Source organism: Porites lutea (assembly GCF_958299795.1).
Source record: "Porites lutea chromosome 5 unlocalized genomic scaffold, jaPorLute2.1 SUPER_5_unloc_1, whole genome shotgun sequence".
Taxonomy (NCBI): domain Eukaryota; kingdom Metazoa; phylum Cnidaria; class Anthozoa; order Scleractinia; family Poritidae; genus Porites; species Porites lutea.
The window spans coordinates 84,977-95,144 of NW_027332288.1; the positions used below are offsets into that span (position 1 = coordinate 84,977).

At 40.3% G+C, this 10,168-nt stretch overlaps 1 protein-coding gene across 1 annotated transcript; it reads left to right on the plus strand.

Annotated features, from left to right (window-relative positions):
* The first annotated feature begins 2,688 nt into the window (after positions 1–2,688).
* On the plus strand, positions 2,689–7,854 carry LOC140925347 (fibroblast growth factor receptor 2-like). The gene is made up of 5 exons (XM_073375336.1): positions 2,689–2,918; positions 4,817–5,031; positions 5,566–5,606; positions 7,276–7,372; positions 7,631–7,854. Exons 1-5 carry the CDS (start codon positions 2,724–2,726, stop codon positions 7,830–7,832), a joined length of 750 nt encoding a protein of 249 aa, XP_073231437.1. The 5' UTR covers positions 2,689–2,723; the 3' UTR covers positions 7,833–7,854.
* Positions 7,855–10,168: the final 2,314 nt, after the last annotated feature.

A 10,168-nucleotide genomic window follows, 5' to 3' on the forward strand; every position in this document is an offset into this window, starting at 1 on the left:
CTTAGGGAACCAATTTTTTAACAAATAGATTTTTTTCTCGAGCAGAAATTAGGACCTCAGCTATTGACTGTGTTTTATTTTCATAGGTTACATATACTTTCATTTTAATTAGTTCTTTTTTTCTTTACATCTGGTTTCAGTTGTTTAGTACTAACTGATATCGTGTAGCATTTACATAGGTCACTGTTACCGGATTTTTTTAAAATGTCCTTTTTTTTTTCTTCAGAAAATGCCACGGAGGAGGAAAAATGGCAGTTAGTTCGAAAAATTGAGCTGATGAAGGAAGTCGGAACACACCGTAATATTGTGAGCATGCTCGGCTACTGGATCCAATCACCTCCCATTATGTTAATCATGGAATATGTTCCAAACGGAGATCTTCTTCAGTGGCTCAGAAACAAAAGGCAACAGGTATCATTACTTTATAAGCTGTATCAATAAAAATTTGCTGCCCTGTTTTTTGCCTTTTGTTCAAAAAATACCTGGCAGGCTCTCCATTCGCAATAGTGCTGCGCTTAGGTATTATCTATAGAACTGAAAATGCAGACAAACAAATTCCTCAATTTTTGTTTGTCTTTTTGTCAATGAAATGTCAAGTTTGTCTGACTTTTGTCATGAACTAACAAAAATAGCATACACGAGAAAAACATTGCAAATTGGTCACTCTGACGTCATTAGTATATTCTGTGCTTCACTTTAATTTTCTAATGATCATCCTGCTGGGTGTGTATGCGTTTTTTTCTTACATTGTGTGGTCTCTTAAGGCAGAAAGAAAATCCTCTATCTCACCACGCGTCTAAAAACCATCGTCTTCAGTAAAAATAATAAGATGCTAAACAACTTGATGTGAGAATTTGTACATGTTACCTATAATTTAAGTTCTCAAAGACAGAGAGGTGCACTAAAATAGTAGATATCAATGCAACCGGATATTCGTATTTTTCTAAACGCGGTTTATACAGCCAAACTGTTTAGATGCTATTCATGTAATCGGAAAACAAAGATCGGTAAATAGACAAAAATATGTGTTCATAAAGTCAATAAAGTCAAGCTTGCCCCGGCAGGATCAGTTAAGGTTTCCCGGAAACTGACAACCTATCCCTCCCCTTAGCCACATTTTGCCTAAGTGAAAAGTTAGTGTTGATGTTGTCTTAGGGGAGGGGTAGGTGGTCAGAAGAGAAAAAAAATACTTGACGTTTTGAGCGTTTCCCCCAGGGGGTACTCCAACCCGATAGGATGAGGCTCTCCATCCTTAAATATGGCATCCTTGTTGCCCTTATTAGCGCAGTGTTGCCGACGTGATCCTTAGATAGGGTATCAATGCCTAACACACGAGAAACAAATCATAGATCTGTTAAAACTGAACTTTACCCCAGGGCTGATTAGGAGCGCGATTTAAGAAAGTTTTTTTTTTCTGTTTCCACTGATCCTTAGGTCTTGTTTTCCTTTGAACTGGGCTTCATTTTCCATGTTTCGGTCTTTATTAGGATATTGGTTTTCGCCTGTCTCAACTATTCGAACTTTCTGAGAGTACCACCCTTCCCCCAGGTGGGCGTTAACCTTTTCTGGTCAGCATGAATCACGGGATTACTAATGGTGGAGCTACGCTATTGTTTGAACATGGTAAGAAGACAAGAATAGTTTACTTCAACGAACGCTTTTCATTCTGGTATTTTACTTATTTTTTTCTCATTTTCCCATGTATTCACCGAAGAGAGAATGATCATTCTTTCTTGATTCACCATAGTTGAGCTCCGCCATTTGATAAACCGTCCTTGATTCAAGCTAACAAACGGCTTCCACTCAAAATGCCCGTCAGCTTTTCGATCCACGGTCTTTCAATGGTGGCAAGATGAGTTATTCAAATCAGTCGATAACACCAGAGTTTTGCTTTTCACCCTCCGACCGACGAGTAGAAAAGTTTCCTTTTAAAAAACCTTTCAAAATATTTTGGTGAAGATAATGATTGTCCGTCCTGAAAGCCCTGTACGAGATATGACGTCACAAGTGGCATTAGGTCAAACCAAATATTCAAAAGCACACGTCGCGTTTTTGGGACTGTGTATCTTAAAATGTCATAAAAAATTGTAACAAAGCAGAAGAAAAGTTTTTTTTATATTGCAGTTTAATCCATATGAATTTTTTCCGAGGACGATTTAAAGAAAGTTGGCCCATAAGGTATTCCCGGCTAGATTTTCAGTTTAACATCGGTTAAGTAATCTTTCAATTCACATCGATTCCTTTTAAATGTGTAAAAATATTTCGGCCAACCAACTGATAGTGTTGAAATTGTTTCTGCTAACAAAACCGTTTCATGATCAGACGGAATTCATTTCAATATTTTTTTGCAGCTTACAATGAAAAATAGTCGTCAAAGTGATGTCGTTGAAAGGCTTAAGCCTCCTGTTCCTGAGAGGCCGAAACTGGTGTCCAGGAACCTGCAAACAAAAGATGTCCTGGATGAAAACCTGAAAGAGGAGAACAGGGAAAGAAATAATGAAGAAAGTGAAAAAGACGGTGGTTATCATCGCAGCGAGACGAAGGAAATTAAAATCGACCTAGAAGACGATGAAAGAGGAGTTCTAATCAACGATGCGCCTCAATCTGAGATGGAAACTTGCTTAAACATGGAAGACAAAGATGACAAGGGAGAAGAAGAAAGTGACGATGTCAACACGCCATTTCTACAAAATGAAGGACAAAAGGGGTCGGCTACGTCGGTGATGGTGTTACCTTCGATCAATATTGCCCACTTCTCCAAAGAAAAAGAGCTCACTCCTGCTGAGGCTTTAAGAAACGTCGAAGAAAAGATCACCATCGAGAAAGAAGAAGGCAGCTGTGAGGGCAAGGAAGATGATGAAGAAGACATTTCTGGGAAAGAAGTCTTATGTTATGCGTGGCAGATTGCTAAAGGGATGGTAAGAACTTTTTCGACTGAAGAATGCTTTGAGCAATTTAGTCATCGTTTGCAAATCTCAAGAATCTGCCTCTTCCCCGTATTAATACTGTTCGGTCATGAGACGACAGATTTTTCAAGCATTCAAATTTCTGCGTCATTTATAACAGACCATAGTAGCGCTAACTACTATCTTGCTGAATTTTTCGTGAAACACGACACATATAAAATTGAGCTGTTTGATCTTAAAATAGGTCAGAAACGAGTTTTTTTAAATTTTCTATAGCCCGAGAAGCCAAAAAAATCACATGGAGCCGTTGTGAAGGTACCTATTGAAAAATCAGGTCTGTTCGTATTTTCGAAAAGGTGTCTAATGAATACCGCCATATGATCGGAATAAGGCTAAACTATCAGTTATTTCATTTGAATCGTACAAGCCTGACATACAGGGATGTAGCCAGCTTTTCGACTAGTTGTAGGCCTGGCTGACTTTCATTTCCACATATCCTGAAAATTGCACGCATGACCAGTACGTACTGACCTCACCAACACTTTGAGCTCTTATGTTTTTTTAGCTCACCCCAACAATGCATAATTTATTACAAGCAGTAGAGTGATCCAATCAACAATTCGAAGGCCTGGGCCTACAGGACTATGGGCTGGCTACGCCCGTGACATTCACGGCAGAACAGGAAATAGAAAGCAAAAAGAGAGGAAAAGAAAAGAAGGGAAGTAGAGAAAAGAAAAATCAATGGTTAAATTTGTTTTCGCGACTGGATGACTGAGCAGCACGGACTAGATAAATCTTAACTCCCGTAATCGGGATCTTGGAAAGCACAATAAACGGTCTGCAAGTGGAACTGACGGCTGAAAGGATTGCTTTTCGTAAACGGCAACTATGATGGTATTTGCTAACTATTGTAAGCTCAATTGATATACCCGGTGGCTCAGCTGTATATTTGGCTCTAAATGAATAATGTTCACCAGGTATGCTGTTTTGGGCGACTTCGAAATAGAAATCAGCATTATAGTAAAAACCAATAAGTTTTTTTTTCTTTTTCGGGCGTGGCAGTCTAAGGAGGGCTTTATTCCACGCACCTTAAGTCTCCCTGAAAAACAGCATTTAATTAAGTGTCAACAGGTGTCAACGAGCTTTCTTCCGCGATTGAAATCTTAACTGAAAACCTTATTTTTCAGCCAATATTCATCCCTTCGAGTTTTTGAGGGTAAAATCTGAAGGGAAACAAAAATTACTTCGAGTCAGCGGGAGTTTCGAGTTATCGAGGGTTCGAGTTACCGAGGATAAATTACAGTAAAGGAAATCCAGGGGAAATGGATTCTGGTTCGAGTTAGCACAAGGTTCGAGTTAGCGAGGGTTCGAGTTATCTGGAGTCGACTGTAGTTCACTTAGCTTGTTCAACTTTGACGGCTTTTTATGCTGAAAAGTATACGTCGCGGGGATATTGTAAACCAATTCCTTAATTTGTTCCTTCGTTTTCCAACAGCTGTGACGGAAATCCTCCCTCCATTCTTCATGAATAGGCCGACGATCACTTCCTCCAGCTTTCCGGACCGTTTGCCAGGCACAGCTTGCAGTAGCCTGTTCCAGGCTCTCGATAGTAGGGGTGGCACTGGCAAAAATAAGGCAAAAAAGCTTTAGGCACCGGCAAAAAAAGTGTAAAGCACCGGCAAAAATATAAAAGCGTGATCTAGGAAAAAGGGACGGTGGCGGGCTATTTTTGAGCCTGGAACAGATGTTTCATTGCACTTGGTTGCTTTTCCGGAGTTCGTTTGCAACGATATCCCGGTTAAACTGCTATCCCCCTGCCATATCGTAGAATCGAGCTTCCATTTTAATTTCATATTGGAATCTGGTAACTAAAAATTGTTTGAGAAATAATTTCGTTATTTCTCTGCCAGGAATATTTGGCCAGCAAAGGATTCATTCATCGTGACCTGGCAGCCCGTAATATCCTACTTGGTGAAGACAGAGCGGTGAAGATTGCTGATTTTGGTTTGTTACGCCACGCAAATGAGAGTGAAATATACGAAGTTACGAGCGTACACAAGCTACCAATGAAATGGATGGCACCTGAAGCGTTGGAAAGCGGCATTTTTACTTTCAAGACTGACGTGTGAGTATATGTTAACGAGGCCACAGTTAGGCCAAGCTTAGGCTTCCTGTGATGCAGTGTGAAGTTGAGGTTTTAGATAACAAAGACCCTGCAATGTACTGTTTAGAACTGTCTGAAAAGAAAGAGCATAATTTTGATCATGACACTGTCTACAGTAGCGGTTATCACTCTATCTCTAAAGAAATACTCAAGTGTTTGGAAAACATTAGCCTGTTCCAGGCGTGAATCTTGAAAATAAGATTTATAAACAGAAACTTTGAGCCAATGAAGTTAATCAAAGACCATCTTCGATCCTAGATTCCACGCTCCACATCCCGCATTCCAGATACTAGATTCCGGATTCCAACTCAGCGTATTCCAGATTTCAAAAGGCCTAGATTCCAGAATTTCATAGTTAGCTGGATTCCGGATTCCAAAGTCCATGACTCCAAGCAAAAATTTCCTGGATTACCATCCATGGGGCGAGATAAACAAAATTGATATTTCTATGAAGTTAATTCTTGCTATTTCTTTATCTGCTTCCTTTTATTGCAGATGGTCTTTTGGAGTTGTTTTGTGGGAACTAGCCACCATGGGTAAGCTAGTTTTATAAATCTTTGTATACTGATGCTGGTAGAATAATACTCTAGTCATTTTCCCATACCCGAGGGAATTGAGAGGAAGCCCCCATGACAGTAGTTAGGAAAAAGCTGACTGTTCAGTTTTAGGATGGCAGTCACGGGAGAATAATGTCATGATTGCTAAACAACTAGAAAACATAATAGGCTAACTTCCGCGGCTCTCCCAGCCGTCTTTACCGGGAAGGAGCACAGGCTCATAGTAATCCAGCCTATAAGCCATACCCTTAACCACAACTTAACCTGATATCACGTGTCACTTAGCGAAATAAATTCTTAGTAATGGGAAACTTGTAGATTACGTTATTTTAATCCCTCCTGGAGGTTGGTAAATTGATAATACATGATGGTCATTGAACTGAGTGGAGAGCAATTTGGTCTGATATCATACGCGTGATTTCGAGCGCGAGTTCGATTGGAGATAAGAAGTATAATTTCAGACTAAAATTGCACGTCACGAAGTGAAATTATCACTTTATTACAGCCATTTTGAAATCGCAGAATTTAATCCGTACCAGCAGTGATTGGCCGTGGCACCAGATAAGTTAGCTCGTTATCCCCCATGCCATACTCGTTAACATATATTCTGAAGCCATGCAAAGAGATGATTTAAGTGGTGTGAATAAAAGCATTTGAGTGGCAGGTCATCTCATTAAGACAGTGAGCTTTGCGGATGATCAAGCAACCTTGGCCAATTCAGTTAAAGGTCTGCAGCTTATGATGGGTAAAATACAGTAAAGCGCAGGGAAATATGATATGAAGATCAATGTTAAGAAGACTAAGCTGAAGAAAATCAGAAAGAGGCCTGGTGAGGAATTCACGATATTTCTTGAGGGTAAACAATTAAGCCAAGAATCGTCGCACTTTAACTACCTTGGGAGCCTCATTACACAGGATGGATCCTGTGAAAAATAAGTTAGATCGAGGATAGCCCGAAAACGCGTTTACTAAGAAAAAAGAACTGCTGACAAAAGCCTTCAGCGCGCTAGCCTTTGTCTGAAGAAGAGAATTATAAGGACTGTCATCTGGGGTACTCTTCTAAATGGAGCCGAATGATAGACCTTAAAGAAAGAGGACGTGTAAAGGCTGGAGAGCTGTGGGATGTGGCTTTGGAGAAAGGTTTTAAACATAACTTGGTCTAACAAAGTCTGTAACGAAGAAGTATTGAGGCGTGTCGGTGAGGAGAGGGCCATCATATCTGTTATCAACAGAAGACAGAGAGTCTGGCTTGGTCAAACCCTATGACATGGTGATCATGTCCCATTACTCATTGAGGGAAGAATACCAGGAAAGAGACCACCTGGAAGACTTCGAGCGGGAATGCTGGATAGAGTGAAGGATGGCAGCTCTTACGTAGCGGTCAAGATGCTTGCCTTAGATCGAGAAACATAAGGAAGGACTTGCCTGTGGGCAGATTAAATGGCCTGTTAAAAAGCGGAAACAAAAGGGCTTTTACATCTCATTTTGTATTCGAAACAGAAATGATACCATAAAAAGCAAGGTGCGACGGTGCGACGTGGTTTAGAACATAAATAACGCGATTTAGAACAGATATGATTGTGTGATTCGTAAATAAATCTTAAAAATCTTTGATAAGACAGAATTGATCTTTATTTTGTTATTTTAGGGGGTACTCCATACCCTGGGATAAGCCCTATGAGGCTATGCAGTTTACTTAAATCTGGGTATCGGATGGAGAAACCCAACACGTGCAGCGATGAAATGTAAGTCAGAATAGAAATAATAACAGACATCTAAATAGAGGGCACGATGAAGAAATACTTACATAGTCCTTCAAACAGTTTTTTTTTTCTAAAATTGTCAGCCTTTTCAAAGGAGTGGAAACTGCAGCGCGCCTCTTTCCTTTACGTTACCTTATTCTAAAAAGAGCCTATAGAACATAAGTGTCTTCAATATTTAAAGTAAATGGAGACATATCGTTGTGTAGCGGTATTTTAAACTATGGCTTCCTTTTTCAACAGATACAAATTGACGATGGACTGCTGGAAGGAGGATCCAAATGAACGACCCTCATTCGTTCAACTAATACCGATACTGGAAGAGATGATGACAGAAGATACCCCTTACTATTATTTCAGACTACTGGATCAGAACCAGCCATGTTACCGTGAGGCATCCGCTACTAACATCAGTAAAACTAGTACTCTTGATACCAAGCTGTAATTTCTGTAGGGGCTCTATGGTTTAATATTTGTCAAAGCACCCTTTTTTTCTTTAGATTGTTATAGGGGTCTTGAAGCGGGGAGGAGAGGGGGAAGCTCCAATATGAAAGCATAGGGGAATGCTCGACGGATAAGTAGATTAATAATTGCAGTTGAACCGTCTGCAACACCAAGAAACTATACCCATAAACTGAACACCGTTGTTTTCATCTTCACTGTTTTCCAATATTCATAACCAGTCTCCTCAGTTACGATCACAAATGGCAGCCAAAGTAGAACACTCTCTAACTCATTATGACAACGTCTGATCTTTTCATAACCATATAGATATTTCTTTACGCAGAACCCTAAAGCTACACGCAAACGGACGCAACAACTTCCAACAATGTTGAACAATGTTGCGAGTTGTTAGCCAACAAAGTTACGTCCGTTTGCAGGGGGTTAAGTGATACATTTAAGGTTAAAAATATTGGCTTTTTGTCTTGCACAGTCCATCCTCGGAGACCCAGGGGCAGATAGAGGGGGCGAGGGAAAGTCTAAACGGGCAGGAAAATATGGCACGAAGAAAAGTAAAGAACGGCTAGAAGAGCCCCTGGGGACAATGTCTTACCAGACCAGTTCCAAACGGTCGCCGCCGTTCTGGCTTCTGATTGGGCAGAAAAACACAAACGTTTTCTGGCACCAATCAGGAGCCAGGACGGCGGCGACCGTTGAGAACTGGTCTGGTAAGACATTGTCCCCAGGGGCTCTACTCGCCATTCTTTACTTTTCTTCTTCGTGGCATATTTTTCCGCCCGTTTAGACTTTCCCTCGCATCCACTATCTGCCCCTGGGTCTCCGAGGATGTGCACAGTCAAAGTGAGACCAAAAACTGCAATGTCTAAGTCTAAGAGAGACGAGCAACCCCGTCATTATATGGGAGTTCCCTTGCCCACCAAGGAACAGGACTTAGATGACGAGCGCAATTGTTTAATGGGTTATTGCAATAAAATACCTAATAATAGTTAATTTCATTTGAAAGACATCGAGAAAATACTGAATAGCACTGGTAATATAACAATTGTAGGGACTAAAATCGGTTCATTCTCAACAAATGACTATTAAGTTGTTAGTAGTTCGGATTGTTTCTTTTACTTTTTTAGTCTGTCCACACTATACTGGAAATAGATTTTCGTGTCGACATTAAAATGTATCCGGCAGTATGAACGACAACCGTATAGAACTGGAACAAGTCGTCCACACATATCGAACATCATACCAGAGCGGCAGGTTGGCCGAGAGTTCAGTTTGGTGTACTAAATCCCAATCCTCTCTCCTAACATTTACTTTCATATCAGTGGCTCCCAGCCCACGCTCGCCCCTACTCATTTTACTTGAAAAACTGTTCACACTGCGACAAAAAGTGGCAGAAATCTATACGATATGTGATGATCCATTTTTCAAGATCGGCGGAGGCGCAGTTTCATTCCTTAACAGAAATAGCCGGAAAATCACCGTTTTTCTATATGAGCTGACAGAAGCAAAATCCGGTATTATTTTCATGTCGGTGCAAGGGCTATCTGATCATAGCCTTCAGAGTTTCTCATACGCCAGCTACTAACCTACCACATAATTCCGTGGCTACAATTCAATGTTACGAACATTTCAATCGGCTAGGTTAGATTACAACATTGCCACTCCCTATAAACATGTTATGTCATGTTGGAGAAGCAAACTGTTGACTCAAAAAGGTGTGATCAGGAGTAAGGTGATAAAAGGCACTTTGGTTCACCATAACAATATTGCGGCAGTAAAAGAAAAAAAAGCTTAATTATTGTAGAGATCTTTGCTGGTGTTGAATAATAATTGTAGAGATTATAGTTTAGATTTTTGTGCTCTTTAGCAGATCACTAGGAAACCCACTTCTGGGTGTGAGAAGTGAAGATTCGGATTATCAGGGCAGTTCGGAAAAAATAACATGCAATTTCCGACCATTGGTGCCAATACAATAAGCAACGCAGGAACCTTTTTTACAACTTCTGCAGCTAAGTTCTGGTTTGGAAGTCAGTATACAGCTATTTCGAGAAAGGTTGTCGGAAAGAATGTGGACACGACCATCACGAAAGGTATAAATGTGGGATATGATCGATACACTGTTCCTGATGACTGTAGCTGTCGAACCTACTTTTGTTTCTTTACTTTACTTTACATATTTCCATGACCTTTCGTGCCAATTTTTTAAAATTTCTCTGAAGAAAAGTGAACTCAAAACCACCCACAATGCCTTTCGGAATTGTTAGGTTCACTTTTTCCGACAACCTCTCTCGAAATAGCTGTATATAACACACTATTCACTGA

Coding starts and splice junctions, on each gene's coding strand:
- LOC140925347 (XM_073375336.1), top strand. CDS start 2,724: ATGGTGTTACCTTCGATCAATATTGCCCACTTCTCCAAAGAAAAAGAG. Junction 5,032..5,565: donor TTTACTTTCAAGACTGACGT/GTGAGTATATGT, acceptor CTTTTATTGCAG/ATGGTCTTTTGGAGTTGTTT. Junction 7,373..7,630: donor AACACGTGCAGCGATGAAAT/GTAAGTCAGAAT, acceptor CTTTTTCAACAG/ATACAAATTGACGATGGACT.